Consider the following 24,527-nt stretch of genomic DNA (forward strand, 5'->3'; position numbering starts at 1 on the left):
AACCCAAATGTCCATCAATGACAGACTGGATTAAGAAAATGTGGCACATATACACCATGGAATACTATTCAGCCATAAAAAAGATGAGTTCACGTTCTTTGTAGGGACGTGGATGAAACTGGAAATCATCATTCTCAGCAAACTATCACAAGAACAGAAAACCAAACACCGCATGTTCTCACAATAAGTGGGAATTGAGCAATGAGAACACTTGGACACAGGAATAGAAACATGGCACACCAGGGCCTGTCGTGGGGTGGGGGAAGGGGGGACGGATAGCATTAGGAGATATACCTAATGTAAATGACGAGTTAATGGGTGCAGCACACCAACATGGCATATGTATACATATGTAACAAACCTGCACGTTGTGCACATGTACCATAGAACTTAAAGTCTAATTTTTTAAAAAAAGAAAAAAGATAAATGACAGAGATAATTTTGCTTGAAAGATTTAAAGCGGTGAATCAAAGAAAACTCTGAGAATTTAAGCTTAAATGACTAGGATAATAAAATGAAGCTACTTCCTTCCCAAGAGAAGTGCTTGTTCCCAAAACTGAACAGCGTGGAAATCAGAAAATACCCTCAGAGGCCGGGGCAGTGGTTCACACCTATAATCCCAGCCTTTTGGGAGGCCAAGATGGGAGGACTGCTGGAACCCAGGAGTTCAAGACCAACCTGGACAACATAATGATTTAAATTTAAAAAATTTAAAAATCTCCACCAAAAATTTAAAAAGTTAGCTGACCATGGTAGCATGCACCCATAGTCCCAGCTACTCGGGAAGCTGAGGTGGGAAAATCACTGGAGTCCAGGAGGTTGAGGCTGCAGGGAGCTATGATGGCACCACTGCACACCAACCTGGGTGACAGAGCAAAACTCTGTCTCAAACACAAACAAATAAAAAAGTACCCTCATTGATGCTGCATTCCACTTTTGGGAAGCAGACCACCACACAGTTCATGTTTGGACTTGAATGAGAGGCTTATTTTAAATGCTATTATATTTAAGAAATTTCTGCTCTTGACCAATATGGAGTGATAGGAATTAGATTTCCTCTTCCACCTTAATCAACTTCTAGTTGATTTGACAACATTTGACAATAGTCACTGAAGGATTGTGATCCTCAAGAGAAGGGAAACAAATGAGGTGAGACTTAGACTTGCCACAGCTTACTTCCTTGTGGCGATTTCCAGGCCACTGCACAGGTAGGTGGATTTCAAACAGTGTCCATTGGCTTCACTGAATTGAAGAGCTAAAATCTCAGTTTGGGGAGTCAAGGCATTAGGATTTATGGAGTAAATTGCTTGAGACAAAGGAGCTGCACAAGGAGGAATGAGAGCTCCTGAGCTCAGCAGAGGGGGGCTCTTGCTGATCTATGCTGAGTGCTGACTGGAAGCTGAGCTGTGTACAAGTGAGGGAGAGAAGCACCAGAAACCACTAAGTCTAACAATTCCTAACTCACACATTTTGTACCAACCAGAATGGAAGGATGTCATATAAACTCTATAATAATGGTAGCTCTTGATTGTACTAAAAGATCTAATGTATTCTAAGTAAGTTAGCTGTGCATTAGGATCAAATCCAACATGAAAGAATGTAAAATTTGTCAACAAATTATATCATTCAAAAAAGAAATAATATTAACCAGAAGAAACATTTTTTAAAAATTGAAATGGACCCATAAATGCCAAAATTGATTGAATTAATATATTAAAACTTTTAATGCTGTTAAAAATGTGCTCCATATGCTCAAGACAATGAGGACAAATATAGAAGATATTAAAAAATTAATAAATTATATAAATATATATTATATATATCCTTTAGGATATATATGATATCATATATCTACATCTATCTGACTGGTTCTGTTTCTCTGAAGAACCCTAATAAAGATTTATTTACTGAGAGTGGTTCTAGAGAAACAGAATTTCAAGGACAAGATTTCTGATTTGAATCTAAGCTTAAAGATGCTAATGACTCTATTTCCAGTAGTAAAGAGAGCACTTACACACCATGGCATGAACTGGTAATAGAGATACATGAAATAACTGCACTGGATATTTCTGATCAACCACTTATAAGAAGCAAGGAACTAGGCAACTAGCAGCATTTACTGGCACATAATAAGCACTACCGAAGTTTTAGCTTTAAATGTTAACATCGCTCTTTTCTGGTATTCAGGTCTTTGCATTACATATCTGAAGATTGAGGACCTGTGTTCTGTCTCAGAAGAGATGGTAATTCCAGCCTACGTTGCTGAGGACCTGGATTAGTTCTCTGAGGCACTGCTATTTCAATATGAGAGAAAACTGTCTCCCCAGCATCTGCAGACACAATATATCAGATTTACAAATTTAGTTTGATCTCTTTGCATTACTTGCCAGGGTTGCCAAAGGGCAACCTTTTGAAGCAAAATTCCTCACAAACTCACTGAATGAAGCAATAGTTTCACCCAAAAAATCACACCAGTTCACAGTCTCTACGACAGACTGAATGTTTGTGTCCCCCTACCCATTCATATGTTAAAGCTGTAATCCCCAATACAATGGTATTTGGAGGTAGATTCTTCGGGGGAATATTAGGTATAGATGAAGTCATGAGGGTGGGGCCCTTTTGATGATGTTAGTGCCCTGATAAGGAGAGTAAGCGACCAGAGCTCCCTCTCTGTCCACCATGTGAGGACACAGGAAGAAGGTGGCCATCTGCAAACTAGGAAGCAGGCCCTCAATAGACACTAAATTTGTCATCTTGGACTTTCTGGACTCCAGAACTGTGAAAAATAAATGTTGTTTAAGCCACCCAGTCTGTGGTATTCTGTTATAGAGACCTGAACCAACTAAGACAGTCCCCTCCTTTCTCCCATCTAAAGGGAAAGAATGTTTATTGCAGGATCATAATTTCCAGTATACATCCAAAAGAACTGTTGGCTGCAGTCACCTCCACTGTTAGAAGCAGGACTAGTAGTCTCTTCATAAGGCAAAGTCCCAAGATCAACTTTTCCAAAACTTAGGCCTATTTGTCAACATTGTTTAGATCTCAGTAATTGCTAAGCTTCCTCCTTAAGCCTTCTGGCTCCTTGTCTACCACAATTTTCAACTTTCTCACCCTCAATCAATGCCCCACAGGGAAATTTATAGGAAACCTCCATTTATATTCAAAACAAGGAAGGAAGATAATTAGGAGGATCATACTACCCATGGAACAGAAGAAAAATCTTGCCTGTTTAAGTCTATGCTGGCATTTCATAATACTAGCACTATACTATGGCAAGAAATCACCCCTACACGACTCATTAACTATGCTGCTGTCTGGCAAGACACAACTAGCATAAAATATCTGCAAGGTCTACAAGATAGTAAAGGGGCCAGTGCTGGAGTGAAACAGGATGAGCTCTACTCTGGGAGATAAACAGTTTCTTTAAGACTAGACTTTCTGCTAACTAGCTGTGAGACTATGGAAAGTAACTGTAAAATGGGCATTTTATTAAGCATATACAGCCAGTGTACTGAGCAATGAGGAGCTTAGAACCAGAAGGTAAGTCACTATTTTCACCAAGCTATAGGGGATTTGGGAACCAGATTTCCTCAAAAGTGCCTTTCTCTGCCACATGTAATGAATCTGTGCCCATGTCCATGCTGAACAGCCAATCATTACTGAGATTTTTCTTCCTTGATGGACTAGTTAAAGTGTACTCAATACTTGTGTTAGAAACAGAATGGCCTGTTTTTTTCTCAGAACGCTAAGCCAGAAAAGCAACCTCTCAGTAGGAGGCAATTTCCGTTAATATCTGAGAAAACAGAAAGATTTATGCCTGACTTTCAATTTCCTCGGCCTTTCAGGCCATTCACACATTTGTAGACACAAAACTGATGCCATGATAGGAGCCCCTGCTGTGACAACCAAAGGGCCTACGATTTGCCTTTTTATTTATTCCTGTCAGGCTGTGAAGGCAAAGCTCTAGATTTACATTCAAGATATCAATCACATAGAAAAATTGGCTTTCTCAACCAAGGGTTAACAAGACCAGTGTGCCGTTGTTTCAGAAGGGGTGGGCTGGAGGTGAGAAGGTGCGCAGGAGAAGAAGGAAGGTGAAAATGTTCTTTTTGATTCATAGGCTGAGGACAATTTCCTGTGAAAAGACAAACCTAGGAAAGGCTCTTTTATCACTGTTATTTCCATGCATCTCTATGAGAGGAGACTTGCACTGAATTCCAGGGAAGGGGACTTAGGTACATGGCAGATCAATGATGTCCAAGACAGAGAGACATTGACTGAAAAACAAAATACATGTGATGTTGGCTTGAGAGTCTATTACAAAATAATCAGCTACCCAAGTCAACTGGGAATACAGAGAGGTCAAGGAATTTTCAGCAATAGTAAAGTAGAATTTTCTTTTTAAAGAAAAAGTTTTGCCTGGCATCCCTAAGAGAAAAGGGATTAACATGACAGGCCCACGACTGGTGTATCATTAGGCTATAAACAACCCATGTGTGCATTGTGACAGTATTTAATAAGGGGCCACAACTGAACTCTAAGTCCAGAAACTCTTCTGTGCACAGATAGCACCAAAAGCAACTCCTGAAGTCAGGCATTATACAAAGCTGCATTTAAGCCCACTGACTGGACTCCCTTGTGGCCCTATAGGATTAAGTAGCTTTGGCATGATGATAATGAGCCTTCCAAAGTGTCTTCAGTCTCTTAATAATGTAACGTTCCCAGGCACCTTCTCTGCCCAGGTAACTTGTAGCATCCTCATGAGTGGTAAGCGATGATCTGTAGGATGTGCCTTGGCCTCCACATAGCTCCCTGCAGCTAGTGATGGTTAATGCACCAGCCAATTTCCTTCTCTCTATCTGTTCCTTCTGAGGGCCAAATGACTTTAATCTCAGCAATGCTTTCTGCCCTCTGCCTCCTCCAAGGCTCTATCCCCTTCTAACCCAGATGACCCTCACCTGATCTGAGGCACAGGGAAGGGCAGGCAGATGGAATTCTCACACTCTTTATTCTTTTTCCATTGATTTTTGTGGTATAAAGCCGTTCTCTTAGCTTTCCTCAAAGCCTCTCCATAGGTGTTCAAGAACTTATTTTGGAAGTTTCAAAACATTTTTAAAAATGTAATCTTAAAAATGGCTTTCCCCTTGCTGACCTGCTGCAACAATCCTAATTCTCCGTAGGCAATTGTGAATGCCTCTGTCGGACTAGAGGAAAGGTCAGCACAAGAATGCTCAGAAAAGAAAAGGAGAAAAAAATACAGTATTTCAAGACAACACCTCTTCACGACCACATTCATTGCTCCTCTCCTTCGCCAACAATTCATTAATCCTCGACTTCTCCTTCAATAACTCTGCTGAAATTCCCTTCTCAAACCTCTTAGTTACATTTAATCATTTCCTTTTTTTCAGACCTCAATCTCTGATGATATTTGATATGCTGACCCTATCCTCTGTATTATTTAGGAAGGGAGCATGGTAATACATAAGCAGTAGGAATCTAACTCCATACTATCTTAAGCTAAGAGGAGAAATTATTGGAAGGATACTGAGGTATTTCCTTCCAAATGAATTACTTGTTCAACCTTTTGTCTCAGGGTCTGCATTTTCAAATGCGTCCTCCCATCCGGGGTAGAAATTAACTCTGTAATAACCTCTAAGAAATGCAGTTGCAATGCCTGAATGCCATTGTTTTTAACCAGTTGAAACCTGCCTCCTTGTAACTTCAACATATTGTGTCTGCATCTTCCCATAAGGCACACTTTGATACAAAAAGCTAGATCTGGATCAGACATAAAACTTCAGGTGAGAACACATTAACCATTCATCATGAAAATCTTCTCTAAAATGAAACATAATACAAATGAAACAATTCTGAAGAATAGTATCTTTAATGAGTTTTCTAATCCTTGTCATCTGAAGTTTTGAAATATATTTACCAGGGTCAGAACAATACAGAGACAGTATTTGTATAATAAAGCATATTTTAAATTTCATTTAAGCTCTCTCATTTCTCCTCCCACAGACGCTGTTTTGATAAAGAGAAATAAGGATTAAATAGAAGGTCAATGCTTCAAACTAATCTACCTGTGTACTCGCTGAAAACTCTGGGACTGTATCCACATTAGGGAAAACTATTCTCAAATGCACAATCTCTGATTGTTCTATCCAAAGAAACTGATGTTCTTTCAAAAGAAAAAAGAAGGGCGAACTTCCAGTCCTATGTTTGACACATACTAAAGCCCCAAAGAGAAGACTGAATTGTATTTGTTCTCAGACAAGACACCTCTGTGACCATAACATAATGAATTCTGCTCTGACATTTTAGTGGTTCATTCTCCCAACAAGAATAAGTATTCCAGCCGGGCGTGGTTGTTCACGTCTGTAATCCCAGCACTTTGGGAGGCCAAGGCGGGCAGATCACCTGAGGTCAGGAGTTGGAGACCAGCGTGGCCAGCATGGTGAAACCATATCTCTACTAAAAATGCAAATATTAGCTGGGCGTGATGGCGGGCATGTGTAATCCCAGCTACTTGGGAGACTGAGGCACAAGAATCGCTTGAACCCAGGAGCCAGAGGTTGCAGTGAGATGAGATCACGCCACTGCACTCCAGCCTGAGCAACAGAGTGAGACTCTGTCTTAAAAAAAAGAAAAAAAAAGAATAAGGAATTCCTATCTGTGGTTGACTCGGTAGGATGAAGTGTGAGATTACTACTCAGGATAGAAATACTTTGTATCTGTCATTTTTGTTCAAGTCCTCCTTGTATTTGGTTTCATTGAGGAAAATCAACCTCTCTAATCAGGAAATCATATTCTTTCTGTTTTCCTAGTCATTTTGTAGAGTGTGTTCTAGCCCATGGGCTGTGTCAATCATACTTAATAAAATGATAGGCCTGAATGGAGCATTCAAGTTTCTTTAGCGCAATCCTCTAATTTTACAGATTTGAAAAAACCAAGGCTCACAGAAGGTAACATGTTTTTCAAGAACACGCAGCCAGCCTGTGCAAAGGCTGATATCCTGACTGACATTAAAAAGGAGGCAAAAGAGTAATTTGATTCAGATTTGGGAGAACAAAGGGTTGTGTTTTTACAGATGGCTGGGAGCTGAGGGGGAAAGTAGATACTGGAGAAGAAGGAAATCTGTCCAGAGCCCAGCTGTGCAGATGTTTTCACTCAGCCCCAGCTGCCTGCTGGATTCTGAGCAAGTCGACCAGGGCCTCCAGGAGCCTACTGGGTTTCCGCAGCACAAGGTCTTATGCTGGTGACGGAGATGCTCTGCCCTCTGCATCTCAGAGCACCCGCCTCACACTCAGACATCGTCTGCTCCTTGCCGTTCACTTCCACACAAATGCTAAACCCTTCTTCCTCACACTCCGATGCTTCTCGGCAGACACATTTGCTGCTCTCAGCTGGAAAAGTAAGTGAAAGAGGCTTAATGGCACATTATGGAGGTGGGGGAGTCAAAGCACATCACCTCCAAAGTAATAATGTGGTGACCAGAGCTATCGAAGCTCCTGCCTGGAATGATATAATAAATTATCCCCTGGAAAAGCAGTAGGACCAGGAAATTGGGGCATTTTGCTCCACTCCAAAGGAATAGGTTTTGAAGTTGGTACCAGGCTTTCTATTGGTTAGACCTACATGGGGTGGTTTTATCCAAGTCAAGAGCTCTTTAACTATCTCATACGTGCATGCTGCTGTCCATATGAGCCAGCAATGGAGGTCAAATGAGAAGCCCTCAACAAAGAACCAAATCAAGACTTAAAGAGGAGAGGAAAAAAGAGAACTTAACTTGCTTTGAGAGAGAGTATGACATGCAAAAGGCTACAAATCCTGAAAAACAAACCAGAAATGAGTTAGGGAGGCAAGGAGTCTGTGCATGGAAAGTCCATGGTTGGAATACACCAGCCAAGAGTCTTTCAAAGATGAGTAACAAGGTCAGCCAGCAGACAGTGGTGACCGCCTAACCAAAAGTGTGCCAGACACGGCTAGAGTCACATATGTCATCAGTCTGTGCTGCAAACCGTGAGGGAGTGAGGGGACAGGTGCCAGCAGGTACAGGCCAAGAGGGCAGAGAGTGAAGAGCCAACAGACACCTTACAAGTCATAGAGTCCAGCTCCCAAATTTATAGATAGGGAAGCCCAGGCAGTAACTTGGCTCTGGAGATCCAGCCGTTCCCCTTTCATAGTATTGCCCAAACCATGGGAGGTTTGCCGTGCCCTTGGGGGTAAGGCAAGATCACTGTAAGTGCTACTTAAACATAGCATTAGCAAATATTGAATCACAACATGAGAAAGTAACTTCTTTTATTCTCTTCAAATCCGTCTGATTACTTCCGGAAGAAAGTGTCAGCTTGGTGCTAGTATGTTTTTAACACCCCTCTAACACTTGCTAAACTCACAGAGAAACAGCACAGTCAATATTGGACCAGTATCTGGCTAGAATCCACAACTTTATTTTGTTCCATTACATATAACTTTTATAGTTACCTAGTATTTATGGCAAGTGATACCTCCTTTTAAGGACGTGATATAAAGTTTTCATTTTAAAGTTACTTTTATGCCAGACTTTTAAAAACTGAGTACACAATATGGATAATACAAGGACAGAGTAAAAATCATGATGGTGGCATGGAATCACCCCTGTTTGGGAGAACATTTCCACATCAGGAATGGACTCTTATCCTCTGAGGTCTGTGATCTCTGTCCCTCTCCAGTGAGGGGTATAGGAGAGGTCAGTGCACTGTCAAATCACTCTGAGTCTTTAACATCCTCATGTATCTGCTTCGGCCCACTGCTAAACTAGAAACCACATTTTTTAAATCCTCAGTACTGTGACTTTAGCATTCTTATACTTACAAATATGAAAGGCCCCTTACCATCACATTTTCCCCACAGTGGGCAGGCACCACAAGCTTTCTCAGCTGAGGCAGGCAGAGTGCAGCTGTCCCTACCAGTAAGGGTGTAATTTCTACTCTGACAGTGGAGAACATGCATCTTGCAAACAGTCACAGGCAGTATCCTTTTGCTTCTCTCATCTCGAGCGCATACATCCAAGGAAGGTCTGAAAAGAATTTTTAATGGCATTATTTACAAGATTTTTGTTCTTAAAAGCTGAGGAGAAATGAAAAGTGATGCTCTGAGCTCGGTGCCCCCAGATGTTATCACCCACAGCCAAAAAAAAAAAAAAAAAAAAAGGATGGAAACTCAAATCCCCTTCATTCCTAGGTCCAACTCACTTAGGTCTTCAAAATGAACATATTTGTATTTACTGTTTATTTGCTCACAGTTTTTCTAAGTGTAGATATCTAGTGTTGACCTAGTTCCATCTAGAACAGATCAGGTACAGCAAATTAGATGAGAAGGCAAGGTCTGCTAACAACAGCTGACAAAGAAGGAGTCAGAAAGCCAGTGGAGACCAAGCATTCAATGTGATCATAGTCAAATAGGACCATTAATTGCAGGAGAAATGAGCTCATCCCAGCCCAGCAGCCAAGAGTTCATGTCCATAAAACAGCATCATCCAAAAATGGATGGCCCTAAATCATCATGGGAAGATGAAACTGTATTTTTCAATGTTACTTTTAAAAGTATCTATGTTTACAAAATAGTTTAGAAATATTTCCATAAGGTTGGGATCCTGTAATCCCAGTGCTTTGGGACGCCGATGCAGGCGGATCATTTAGGTCAGGAGTTGAAGACCAGGGTGGCCAACATGGCGAAACCCTATCTCTACTAAGCATATAAAAATTAGCTGGGTGTGGGGTGGCCCACACCTGTAATCCCAGCTACTCGGGAGGCTGAAGCATGAGAATCACTGGAACCCAAGAGGCAGAGGTTGCAGTGAGCTGAGATTGCACTACTGCACTCCAGCCTGGATGACCGAATGAAACTGTGTCTCAAAAAAAACAAAAGAAAGAAAGAAATATTTCCATAAAATGTGTTACCTTTTTCATAAGTATTGGTGCTAAAATAGTGGGGAAAAAATAGCCATTTAGAAACGTCACTATCAGAAAACTCCACATTTCTGAATGCTGATAGACAAGGAGGGCATTACTGTCACTGAAACCTTAGACAACACAGCATTTTTGTATACCAGATAGAGTCAGAGTCTATATTCACACGCTTTATTTAGTTCAAATATTTTCCTCTTCTACCAAAAGCTAAATTTACTTGGAGTTATTTATAAAACAGAAACAAATCCTGTTGTTTTGAGGCTATCTTTTCATCTGTTTATTTAAACTTTAAATAGAACTACTTACAACAGCTGAAAGGGCAAAGAACTTACAATACCACCTTGTTGTCAGTATCTGAGACCATGGTATGACATGGAAATTTATACCATAACTATTAACAATGAGTTGCAGATAAACTAAATGAAATGGGGAAGTTGGAAAGAGGATGGAAGTGGCTCAAAATAAACAATAATTGTTAGAGATTAGCAGCAAAGTCAGAATATTAGAATCAGAATGTATCCAGGCTGACCACTATTTCCATCACGCCATTTAGTTATATTCTTCTTCACACCAGAAATTACTATATACGACAACTATTAACCACTGTAGCTTCAAGAATGTGGGTATAGGTTTTGATAACTAAAATCATTCACAACCAAGTAATTAGTGTTTTAGTTCTTTTTTTTTTTTTTTTCTTTTTGAGATAGGGTCTGGCTCTGTCACCCAGGCTGGAGTACAGTGGTATGAATATGGCTCACTGAAGCCTCAACCTTCCTGGCCTCAAGTGATCCTCCCACCTCAGTCTCCTGAGTAGCTGGGACTACAAGAGTATGCCACGACATGCAGCTAACTTTTGTATTTTTTGTAGAGAAGGGGTTTCACCATGTTGCCCAGGCTGGTGTTGAACTCCTGAGCTCAAGCAATTGGACCACCTTGGCCTCCCAAAGTGCTAGGAGTGCAGGCGTGAGCACCGCACCAGGTCATGTGTCTGTTCTTAATTTTAAAAACGACCAGTAAGTCTAGGGGCTAGATATTTCTTATTTCCTCCCCAGATCCACTTTCCACTCTTCTCCACCCGCCTGGAAGGCTGATGTGTGTGGGCCACACTGTGGGCTTCCTCGCCCTCTAGCTTCAGTTGGTTTGATCAGTGGTGAGTGTTGACTAGCAGGAGATTCGGGGCAGGAAAGAGAGTGCAGTTGAGGTGTTTATTCCCCTGGCTCATGCCTGTGGGATCTCTGAGGTCCCTAAAATGAGAGTGTCAGCTCCTCCTCAGGGCCATCTTCACACAGCCGTCTCTGTCTCCAGATTTTCCTCAATGTCCCTCTCCTTACTCCTTGGACCTGGATATGACTATACGGTCAAGCTGTTAGAAGTCTAGGAATACTGCCATGGGACTTGTCATTTCCTTTCCTCTCTTCACATTTTCGTAAATATTCCCACTAATAAAACTTTTCTTGTCCTAATTTAATTGTGCCATCTCTATTCTACTAGGACCATGACACAGACATGTACTAACCACTTCAGATATCCTCCTACAATGGAATGATTTCAAGTTGGTGGCATTCTTAACAGTGTAAATCTAGAGAAGATGGTTCAAGAATCAACAAAAGAAGCTGCTGTTTCCCTATCAGTATCGCTTTAAGAGTTTATGTCCCAAAGGAATTTCAGTTCTAATCCTCTAATCCTCTAAAGTTCTAAATCCTCAGCTGACAGTTTTGTCATTTTGCTCCATTTTATGTATGAAACAAGCAGTGCTCGAGTAGTCCTGCAGCCTTCTCCACTAGCCAGATTAGAACACGCTTAATGTCATGGCTGTCAACCCTAGTGATCCAGGCAAATAACAGGCAGCAGATGGGACTACGTCAAAATGCAAACAAAGACCCTTAACTCTTGGTAAGCTACACCTTCCATCCAACAGAGACTAGCATCTAACAAATTATCCCTTATCACGAATAAAATAAGACAGGGAAGTGAGATAAGGCGGCACTTACCCACATTCATAGGGCATTTTACAAACACATCTTGAATTCTGCAGTTTCTCCCAGCGCTGACATTCAGGCACTGCCTGTGTTAAAGGATTGTCTGAAAAAGGATAAGGGAGATATGGTCATTAGGAGAAAAGCTTCTTCATAGTAAACAAGGTGTTATTTGAATTGCTGGACCAGGGTCTGTAGTATTCTCAAACTGCAATGCATTTGCACGTAACAATAGTAATAATAATCAAGCTGTAATACATTTTGCAAGCTATAGAGAGTTTCAAGAGCCACATTACAAATAACTGCATTGGTAGTAATAGCTACCATCTCGTGAGCATTTATAATTGTCATGCACTTTTTATACACGAGGATATTTATGCCTCCCTAACAAATGCCCACCCAAGAAATCAGAAAATTAAGAGTAAAAAAAGTTAGGAAGTTGGTACTACTTCACACATTTAACAAATTGGCCCAGGCAGGATTTAATTCTACATTGGTCTGAATCCAAGGACAATAAAGTGGCTCCCTTTCAAGAAGCTGGTGCTTATAAACTGTTTGTTGTATGGACTGCATACCGCCTGCTTTGCCCATAATGAGGCAGAAAGCAGCAACATCACTTGACTTATACATGGAGAACTCCCCGGAATGCCGAGAAGATCTGCAATAGCCTCTTACATATGAATGTCTAAGTGGTTTCCCTCAACAGTGAATAAATGTCTGGAGGTCCTTACATTAATAAAATCCTTTCTATAACCTTGTGTTTTGTAGAAAATGACAATTCAGTCATCATTTCAATTTTGACAGGTAAACGCCCCGGTCCAGCTTAGAAGAGCATAGTGTGACTGCCCTCCCCTCACCTATCCCTGATTGCAATGGGAATGATCTAAAAACATCCTGATTTTTTTCACCTCCTAACAGCTTTATTACAATGAAATTCATTGCCATACACTTTTGCATCATAAAACTAGATAGTCATTTACTATATCTATAAAGGTAGTTTATCTGAAGAGCATGTTTTTATGAATACACAAACTATGGAATACTGCCTTACTTTGGAAAATTCAAGAGCTTTGGACATGACATTACAATCTTGTGAACATTCATAAACCTGTAAAAATGGTGGCAATGTGAAGTATGCCTGCCATGGCTAGCAGTCTCAATAACAGGACTCATTATTAAAACACTTCTCTTGGCTGGGTGCGGTGGCTCACGCCTGTAATCTCAGCACTTTGAGAGGCCGAGGCAGGCGGATCACTTGAGGTGAGGAGTTTGCGACCAGCCAAGCCAAATGGTGAAGCCCTGTCTCTACTAAAAATACAAAAATTAGCCGGGCATGGTGGTATGTGTCTGTAATCCCAGCTACTCAGGAGGCTGAGGCAGGAGAATCACTTGAACCCGGGAGGTGGAGGTTGCAGTGGACCGAGATTGCGCCATTGCACTCCAGCCAGCCTGAGCAACAAAGCGAGAACTTGTCTCAAAATAAAAGCAAAAAACAAAAAAAAAAACAAACAAAAAACACTTCTCTTTAAAATGGTATTATCCTAAATGCAACATAGTACCCTGAACTGGACCCTAGAACATAAAAGAGACATGAATGGTAAAAAAGGAGATATTTGAATAAAGTGTGTAGTTTAGTCAATAGCATGGTACTAATATTAATTTTTTAGTTTTAACCAAGTTGTGTTATATAAGATGTTAATATTAAGGAAGATGGGTGAAGGGCGTGTAGAAATTATATCTGTGACTTTGCTGAAATCTAAAATTATTCCAAAACGAAGTTTTTTAAAAATGGTATTATCTACATCAGTGCTTCTTAACCAGAGGCAGTTTTGTGCCCCAGGGGACATCTGGAAATCACTAGAGACATCTTTGGTTTTCACAACTGCAGAATGTTGTTGGCATAGGAGGATGCTACGGGTAAGTAGAGACCAGGGATGCTGCTAAATACCCTGCAATGCACAGAAGAGGCTCCCATAGCAAAGAATTATCAGACTAAAATTCCAATAGCGTTGAGGTTGAGAAGCCTTAATCTAGATGTACCAAAACTTAAGATCAATGATCAAGCCATGTAAATTAGTTTTGCACTGTGGTTAAAAATTTAGGACAAATCCTGAAATTTTAGATTTTAAAAGTTTGCTTAAATTATTATAATGTCGAGCCGGGCGCAGTGGCTCACGCCTGTAGTCCTAGCACTTTGGGAGGCCGAGGCAGGTGGATCACGAGGTCAGGAGATCGAGACCATCCTGGCTAACACAGTGAAACCCCGTCTCTACTAAAAATACAAAAAAATTAGCTGGGCATAGTGGTGGGCACCTGTAGTCCCGGCTATTCAGGAGACTGAGGCAGGAGAATGGTGTGAACTCGGAGGCAGAGCTTGCAGTGAATTGAGATTGCACCACTGCACTCCAGCCTGGGCGACAGAGCGAGACTCCATCTCAAAAAAAAAAAAAAAAAAAAGTGTGTATATATATATAATGTCTTTAATGTCTTTGTGAAAAAAAATGATAGAATTACCTAGCCCAAAGAATTTTTGCATTTAAGAAGGACATAGCTTTGTTACTTTACAACTTGGTTAACCAAATAAACACACTCTTAAGGTCCACCAAAATATGTGCTTTTGCTATTTTCAAAGCACATTTCTTCCCATCAAGACTAACTACAGGGACAGTAGGAGAAAGTGAGGAATTAATGTTTAATGGATATAGAGCTTCAGTTTTGGAAGATGAAAAAAAATGTGGTGATGGTTGCACAACAATGGGAATTACATAATGCCACTGAACTATACATTCAAAAATGGATAAAATGGTAAATGTTATGTTATGTATGTTTCACTACAATAAAAAAAAAAAAAAAAAAGACTAAATACTAGAACAGCCAACATTTTAAAACATCAACTTTGGAGGCTGGTAAGTCTTGGATTTTTTTGTTTGTTATAGGCTTGGGTGTAGTTACTATTATTCACATCTTCAGAAAAACACACAGATCTGATAAACATCCTTAATTAAAACCCACTTTAATAGAGTCTACTGGGTAAAAGAAACTTCATACCAAGCTGTGCCATAAAATAGCTGAAGTAGCATTTTAGACAGACTAGTCTACAATCTCATTCGGAACAAAAGTGCAACCTCATCAACTGTATATTGTTCTCTTTCATTTTAGAATTATAAGTACTGGTTCATTACTTTAAATATCCCAAGTAAACTCATGTTTATACTTCAGTGTTTACAGAACACAAAACAACTGTCCCCTGTGATAGGGCTTTGACAACTTAAGAGCATATCAGGACAGGCAGGAAGGGCACTCCAAGGACTTGCGCCTTGCCCATTGTTCTGCCTCTCATCCACTTAACATCACAACCCATATCTACCATCAGTATCTGAGTGTTCCATACCCTGTTGCATGGAAAACTTAGTTGGAAACATCTAATTCACCTCACACCATCACATATGAAATCTAGTACTTCATCCTCACTATTAAAAATAAATTTCAGCGCTTAATTAAAAACCATATACTAGAGAGATAACATCAATAAAATAGTATGCAAGTGAGTTTTTCTTCATTCTCATTTTTGTTACAAATATAATATTTTCTATTTATTTAAAAAATGTAAACAGAGAATAAATGGGTTATTTTCAAACAAATCCATCTCATCTAAAATTACCTCTAAAAAGAAATAATTTGGCTTTCTAAACCCTTTCTACCTTAGGTTCTTAAAAGACCATTTTTTTAAATTTTCTTGGTGTTAAAATACTGGATTTTTGGGTTTCCACATTAAGAACAATTTCATGAATCACAACACTTTTCCTTCAATAATGTCTGTTTAAAGTGTTAAATAAAAATGCTTTCTAAATTTTCAATTTCAGAAATACTGATAAACTCTTTGAAAGCCCAAAAATGAAACATACAGAACTTTAAATAAATTATGATCTCAACTCTGTACTTAAGAAAAATGCAGAGGAAAAAAAATCAAGAGGAAACAACGACAAAAAACAGGTTTTAAAAATCTTTTATTGTCTTGGCACCATAACAGATATAAAGCTAATCTTTCACAAGGAGGGTTTAAGTTAAAAGTTTCAGAATCACCAGGCTATCCTTGCCTTTCTTTACATTCATGAGTCTTTCTGTGCCATGTGAAGACAAACTGTTACTCAGTCTACAAGCTGACCTCCATTTTAGGGAGCAAGAATGGAGGGGATGACTCACAGTTATGGAGATACAGTACCATGAAGGTCGCCACAAGGACTCTCACTTGCCTGGGTACAAGTATCCTTGGATAGACACAGAAGCCACTCACCTTTTTGTACACAGCGGGCATTCTTCATCTCAGGACTCCACTTAAGGCTGGAGCCACAGAGAAATGTTGAAGGACCTTCTAAGGACATGCCACTTGAACAGGAAACAGTCACCTTCTCACCAACTGTGTAGAAAGGTTTTTGGGGGTGACTCTGTATGCCATCCATCAGTACAGGTAGAACACAGGCAATTTCTAAAGATAAAAGAGAGCAAAATATAAGGGTCATTGCTCTCCTAAACCATCTTTTTAAAAAGGCTTATGTGATGCTGATACGCTTGTTCTGCTTTTTCATATTAGAAGACAAGGAAGAAGACGTGAGTTCACTGTTAGGGTGGACTGAAAGACATGTCACACAGAGCCTGGCATGTAATTGACCAATGAATAACTAAAACCAAAACAGCTCCCCCTCTCCCATCCCTCCCCTCAAAACGATGTGACAATTTAAAATGAACAGCCCCAGTAGAGTCCTCATGCCCAGCCTACTGTTGAAACCAAACTTTTCACAGCTGTCACTTATTTCTGTGCTCTAGTGATGTTCCATCAGAATTTTCCTGGGCTGTATTCATTTGAGTTTCATTAACTTTCATCCAGTTATTTTGCCGTCTGAAATTATTAAAACACCACTTTTATTTATTTATTTATTTTTTAGGGACAGGGTCTCTCTATGTTGCCCAGGCTGGAGAGCAGTGACTATTCATAGGTTTAATCAGTGTATACTACAGTCTCAAACTCCTGGGCTCAAACAAGCAATGGGGAAAGGATTCCCTATTTAATAAATGGTGCTGGGAAAACTGACTAGCCATATGCGGAAAACAGAAATGGAACCCCTTCCTTTTACCTTATACAAAAATTAACTCAAGATGGATTAAAGACTTAAATATAAAACCTAAAACCATAAAAACCCTAGAAGAAAATCTATGCAATACCGTTCAAGACATAGGCATGGGCAAAGACTTCATGACTAAAACACCAAAAGCAATTGCAACAAAAGTCAAAATTGACAAATGGGATCTAATTAAACTAAAGAACTTCTACTCAGCAAAAGAAACTATCATCAGAGTAAACAGGCAACCTACAAAATGGGAGAAAATGTTTGCAATCTATCCATCTGACAAAGGGCTAATATCCAGACTCTACAGGGAACTTAAACAAATTTACAAGAAAAAAACAAGCAACCCCATCAAAAAGTGGGCAAAGGATATGAACAGACATTTCTCAAAAGAAGACATTTATGCGGCCAACAAACATATGAAAAAATGCTCATCATCACTGATCACCAGAGAAATGCAAATCAAAACCACAATGAGATACCATCTCACACCAGTTAGAATGGTGATCATTAAAAAGTCTGGAAACAACAGATGCTGGCGAGGATATAGAGAAATAGGAATGCTTTTACACTGTTGGTGGGAGTTTAAACTACTTCAACCATTGTGGAAGACAGTATGGCAATTCCTCAAGGATCTAGAACCAGAAATACCATTTGACCCAGCAATTCCATTACTGGGTATATACCCAAAGGATTATAAATTATTCCACTGTAAAGACACATGCACATGTATGTTTATTGCAGCACTATTTATAATAGCAAAGACTTGGAACCAACCCAAATGCCCATCTATGATAGACTGGATAAAGAAAATGTGGCATATATACACCGTGAAATACTATAATGAGTTAACGTCCTTTGCAGAGACATGGATGAAGCTGAAAACCATCATTCTCAGCAAACTAACAGAGGAACAGAAAATGCATGTTCTCACTCATAAGTGGGAATTGAACAATGAGAAAAAATGGACACAGGGAGGGGAACATCACACACCGAGGCCTGTCGAGGGATAGGGGGAAAGGGGAGGGAAAGCATTAGGAAAAATACCTAATGCATGCAGGGCTTAAAACCTAGATGATGAGTTGATAGGTGCAGCAAACTACCACAGCACATGTATACCTATGTAATAAACCTGCACGTTCAGTACATGTATCCCAAAACTTAAAATAAAAGTTTTTTAAAATTAAAAACTCCTAGGCTCAAGCAATCCTCCTGACTCAACCTTCTGAGTAGTTGGGATCACAGGCACATGCCACCACACCCAGCTAAAGCATCACCTTTAACCTTGCAGACATAAAAGTATTCAGTGTTCCCTAATTTTTCATCCATATTCTTTCTCACTCAATTACATTCATTAGCTCAAATTGCTTACTTCAAAAAAGAACAGAGAAAAAGAAAAAACACACGTAGTATAAACAGCAAGTCAGAATTCACGATTTAAAAAAAAAAATCTCACTAATATCTCTAACGGACTTTGGACAATATTCTACAAAGTATTGCTGTATCTTTACAGCATTGTCATCAGAAAACCCATTCATTCATTTATTCATTCAAAAACAGCATTTGATGGATGCACTGAAGGCTTTGACTTCACCACAATGAGATATATCAGTGTAGCAAAATTGAACTAGTACCCCATGAATATATACAAAAATCCACAGCATTTTTTGAGTGCTCATATTTTGCCAAATATGTTGTGTACTGCTTGGGACAGAGCAAGGTACAAGTCACATCTTATGCCCTCCAAAACTTCATAATCTAGTATTGAATTTGCTTTTTTCCAACCCGTTTGCTGTTTTAACAATAAATCTCCTACCAAGACAAACAATAGAAAGACTGTACAAAATGAAAAGGAAAAATATTTCTGAAAGAATTGGAGCATTAACAAGGCAGTGTAAGTTTGAAAGTCCAAGATTTCAGAGAGAAGGGAAATCTAATGTGGTGATTATATTTACATTTGGTAACACATTTTTCTTTGAGGTATTTGTAAATTAAAAAAAAAAAAGAAAATATGCTGAAAAGCTGCTAAACTGAGGAGAAAACTTTAGCTCAGAGGCTAAAAAGATAAACAGTTTTTAGCAGTCTGACAGGACCAGGGTTTTAAAACTTAGAGTACAGTCCTATCAAAAAGAAGGGGCCAGGTAGAAAGCCCATACCTTCAGTTGGAATCCCTTAATGGCCACATCTTTGGAATAGAGATAACCCAGACATAAGCCATCCTCGCTGGTTGCCATAAACAAAAGTTAGTCTTCTCTAGAGGAAGAGAGCATCATCCAATTTTTAAATTTTTATACGTAAAGTATGACATTCAACTAAAACTAATTTAACATTCAAAAAGACAATAATTGACCTTCTAACCAAAAAAAAAAAAAAAAAAAGAAGCAGACTTAGAGTAACAGACTTATCTAAATAATGAAATTAACAGATACAGGCCCTGAAACAACTGAAATTAATATATTTTTTTAAATGACAAGATGGAAAATTACAACAGAGAATTAGAAAATATAAAACAGTAAACATAAATGTTTGAAGTAATTGATGTGTTATTTACTCTGATTTGCACATATCAAAATATCGCTTAAAAATATTTTAAGAAAAAATTTTAATATTTTTAAATATAATAATGTAAGAATATATGCTCATTCATTATAATAAATATACCACATTAATGGAAGATATTAATACCTAATAGGGAAACTGACTGGGAAGTAAGGAAGTAGATGGGAGTTCTCTGTACTTTCTACTCAATTTTTTGTAAGCTAAAACTGCTCTAAAAATGAAGTTATGAATTTAAAAATTCACTATGCAATAACAAAGTAGACAAATGAAACCTCTAAAGTTGAAAAATAGCCAGGCATGATGGCTCACACCTATAAACTCAGCACTTTGGGAGACTGAGGCAGGCAGATCTCTTGAGCTCAGGAGTTTGAGAACAGCCGGGGCAACATGGTGAAACCCTGTCTCTACTAAAAAGCACAAAAATTAGCTGGGCACTGTGGCAAGCATCTATAATCCCAGCTACTCAGGAGGCTGAGACAGGAGAATTGCTTGAGCCCAGGAGGCAAAGATTACAGTGAGCCAAGATGGCACCACTGCACTTCAGCATGGGTGACAGGGGTAAAACCTGTCTTGAAAATATACATATATATAAAATTGTTTTTTAAGTTGAAAAATAAAATTGATAAAATTTCAAACTCTATAATAGAGTTCTTAAAAGGAGATTATAGAGAAATATGCAGAGAATTAATAAATTGGAAGATAGGCCAATTGAAAATATTTAGAATGAGGCCAGGTGTGGTGGCTCATGCCTGTAGTCCTAGCACTTTGGGAGGCCAAGGCAGGCAGATCACTTGAGGTCAGGAGTTCAAGACCAGCCTGGCCAAGACGGCAAAACCCCATCTTTACTAAAAATACAAAAATTAGCCAGATGTAGTGCTGCAACCTGTAGTCCCAGCTATGCAGGAGGCTGAGCCAGGAGAATTGCTTGAACCTGGGAAGCGGAGGTTGCAGTGAGCCAAGATCACACCACTGCACTGCAGCCTGGACAATAAACTGTATCAAATAAAAAATAATAAAAAGAAAAAGAAAATATTTAGAATGAAACAGAGGGGGAAAAGATAGAAAACAAATAAACAAAAAAGGATGTTAAAAAATATAATGGTCGGCATGCCCAAGATGGCCAAATAGGAACAGCTCTAGCCTCCACCTCCCAGTGTGAGTGACACAGAAGATGGGTGATTTCTGCATTTTCAACTTAGTTGCAGACTGACACTTCACACCTCACATGGCAGGGTACACTCCTGAGATGAAGCTTCCAGAGCAAGAATCAGACAGCAACACTCGCTGTTCAGCAATATTCTATCTTCTGCAGCCTCCGCTGCTGATACCACAGCAAACAGGGTCTGGAGTGGACCTCAAGCAAACTCCAACAGACCTACAGCTGAGGGTCCTGACTGTTAGAAGGAAAACTAACAAACAGAAAGGACACCCACACCAAAACCCCATCAGTATGTCACCATCATCAAAGACCAAAGGCAGATAAAACCACAAAGATGGGGAAAAAGCAGTGCAGAAAAGCTGGAAATTCAGAAAATCAGAGTGCATCTCCCCCTCCAAAGGAATGTAGCTCATCACCAGCAACAGAACAAAACTGGACAGAGAATGACTTTAACGAATTGAGAGAAGAAGGCTTCAGTTGATCAAACTTCTCTGAGCTAAAGGAGGAACTATGTAACCAGCGCAAAGAAACTAAAAACCTTGAAAAAAGAATGGATGAATGGATAACTAGAATAATCAATGCAGAGAAGACCTTCAAAGAACTGATAGAGATAAAAACCATAACATGAGAACTATGTGACAAATGCACAAGCTTCAGTAACCGACTCAATCAACTGGAAGAAAGAGTATCAGCGCATGAAGATCAAATGAATGAAATGGAGCAAGAAGAGAAGTGTAGAGAAAAAAGAGTAAAAAGAAATGAACAAAGCCTCTAAGAAAAATGGGATTATGTGAAAAGACCAAATCCGTGTCTGATTGGTGTGTCTGAAAGTGACGGGGAAAATGGAACCAAGTTGGAAAACACTCGGCAGGATATCATCCAGGAGAACTTCCCCAACCTAGTAAGGCAGGCCAACATTCAATTTCAGGAAATACAGAAAACGCCACAAAGATAGTCCTCAAGAAGAGCAAGTCCATCAGACTAACAGCAGATCCCTCGGAAGAAACTCTCCAAGCCAGAAGAGAGTAGGGACCAATATTCAACATTCTTAAAGAAAAGAATTTTCAACCCAGAATTTCATATCCAACCAAACTAAGTTTTACAAATGAAGGGGAAATAAAATCCTTTACAGACAAGCAAATGCTGAGAGATTTTGTCACCACCAGGCATGCCCTACAAGAGATCCTGAAGGAAGCACTAAACATGGAAAGGAATAACAGGTACCAGCCATTGCAAAAACATGTCAAAATGTAAAGTCCATCGATGCTAGGAAGAAACTGCATCAACTAGCGAGCAAAATAACCAGCTAATATCATAATACAGAATCAGGTTCATACATAACAATATTAACCTTAAATGTAAATGGACTAAATAGTCCATTAAAAGACATGGACTGGCAAATTGGATAAAGAGTCAAGACCTATCAGTTTGCTGTATTCAGGAGACCCATCTCACGTGCAGAGACACACACCAGCTCAAAATAAAGGGATAGAGGAAGATCTATCAAGCAAATGGAAAACAAAAAAAGCAGGGGTTGCAATCCTAGTCTCTGACAAAACAGACTTTAACCATCAAAGATCAAAAGAGACAAAGAAGGCCATTACACAATGGTAAAGGGATCAATTCATCAGGAATTCATCCTAAATATATATGTGCCCAATACAGGAGCACCCAGATTCATAAAGCAAGTCCTTAGAGACTTACAAAGAGACTTAGACTCCCATACAATAATAATGGGAGACTTTAACACCCCACTGTCAACATTAGACAGATCAACGAGACAGAAAGTTAACAAGGGTACCCAGGAATTGAACTCAACTGTGCACCAAGTGGACCTAATAGACATATACAGAACTCTCCACCCCAAATCAACAGAATATACATTCTTCTCAGCACCACATCACACTTATTCCAAAACTGACCACATAGTTGGAAGTAAAGCACTCCTCAGCAAATGTAAAAGAACAGAAATTATAACAAACTGTCTCTCAGACCACAGTGCAATCAAACTAGAATTCAGTACTAAGAAATTCAATCAAAACTGCTCAACTACATGGAAACTGAACAACCTGCTCCTGAATGACTACTGGGTACATAACAAAATGAAGGCAGAAATAAAGATGTTCTTTGAAACCAATGATAACAAAGATACAACATACCAGAATCTCTGGGACATATTTAAAGCAGTGTGTAGAGGGAAATTTATAGCACTAAATGCCCACAAGAGAAAGCAGGAAAGATCTAAAATTGATACCCTAACATCACAATTAAAAGAACTAGAGAAGCAAGAGCAAACACATTCAAAAGCTAGCAGAAGGCAAGAAATAACTAAGATCAGAGCAGAACTGAAGGAGATAGAGACACAAAAAACCCTCCAAAAAATCAATGAATCCAAAAGCTGGTTTTTTGAAAAGATTAACAAAATTGATAGACTGCTAGCAAGACTAATAAAGAAGAAAAGAGAAAAGAATCAAATCGACACAATGAAAAATGATAAAGGGGATATCACCACCGACCCCACAGAAATACAAACTACCTTCAGAGAATACTATAAACACCTCTATGCAAATAAACTAGAAAACCTAGAAGAAATGGATAATTTCCTGGACACTTACACTCTCCCAAGACTTAACCAGGAAGGAGTTGAATCCCTGAATAGACCAATAGCAGGCTGTGAAATTGAGGCAATAATTAATAGCCTACCAACCAAAAAAAGTTCAGTACCAGAAGGATTCACAGCCGAATTCTACCAGAGGTACAAGGAGGAGTTGGTACCATTCCTTCTGAAACTATTCCAATCAATAGAAAAAGAGGGAATCCTCCTTAACTCATTTTATGAGGCCAACATCATCCTGATACCAAAGCCTGACAGAGATACAACAAAAAAAGAGAATTTTAGACCAATATCCCTCATGAACATTGATGTAAAAATCTTCAATAAAATACTGGCAAACCGAATCCAGCAGCACATCAAAAAGCTTATCCACCATGACCAAGTGGGCTTCATCCCTAGGATGAAAGGCTGGTTCAACATACGCAAATCAATAAACGTAATCCAGCATACAAACAGAACCAAAGACAAAAACCACATGATTATCTCAATAGATGCAGAAAAGGCCTTTGACAAAATTCAACAGCCCTTCATGCTAAAAACTCTCAATAAATTTGGTATTGATGGAACGTGTCTCAAAATAATAAGAGCTATTTATGACAAACCCACAGCCAATATCATACTGAATGGGCAAAAACTGGAAACATTCCCTTAGAAAACTGGCAAAAGACAGGGATGCCCTCTCTCACCACTCCTATTCAACACAGTGTTGGAAGTTCTGGCTAGGGCAATCAGGCAAGAGAAAGAAATAAAGGGTATTCAGTTAGGAAGAGAAGAAGTCAGATTGTCCCTGTTTGCAGATGACATGATTGTATATTGAGAAAACCCCATTGTCTCAGCCCAGAATCTCCTTAAGCCGATAAGCAACTTCAGCAAAGTCTCAGGATACAAAATCAATGTGCAAAAGTCACAAGCATTCTTATACACCAATAACAGACAAACAGAGAGCCAAATCATGAATGAACTCCCACTCACAATAGCTTCAAAGAGAATAAAACATTTAGAAATCCAACTGACAAGGGATGTAAAGGACCTCTTCAAGGAGAACTACAAACCACTGCTCAGTGAAATAAAAGAGGACACAAACAAATGGAAGAACATACTATGCTCATGGATAGGAAGAATCAATATCGTGAAAATGGCCAT

The 24,527-nt window shown here is 39.3% G+C and overlaps 1 protein-coding gene across 1 annotated transcript in view; it reads right to left on the bottom strand.

Annotated features, from left to right (window-relative positions):
- Positions 1-5,868: 5,868 nt before the first annotated feature.
- Positions 5,869-24,527, bottom strand: part of C7 (complement C7) — an 80,156-nt gene continuing 61,497 nt past the window's right edge. Inside the window, exons 15-18 of the mRNA XM_007961472.3 lie at positions 16,224-16,415; positions 11,945-12,035; positions 8,877-9,061; positions 5,869-7,406 (exon numbers count right to left, since the gene is read on the bottom strand). Coding sequence (XP_007959663.3) covers positions 7,225-7,406; positions 8,877-9,061; positions 11,945-12,035; positions 16,224-16,415 — 650 coding nt within the window. The 3' untranslated portion in view covers positions 5,869-7,224. The remainder of the gene's footprint in view (positions 7,407-8,876; positions 9,062-11,944; positions 12,036-16,223; positions 16,416-24,527) is intronic.

The sequence above is a fragment of the Chlorocebus sabaeus genome, chromosome 4 (genome assembly GCF_047675955.1).
Source record: "Chlorocebus sabaeus isolate Y175 chromosome 4, mChlSab1.0.hap1, whole genome shotgun sequence".
Lineage (NCBI taxonomy): Eukaryota > Metazoa > Chordata > Mammalia > Primates > Cercopithecidae > Chlorocebus > Chlorocebus sabaeus.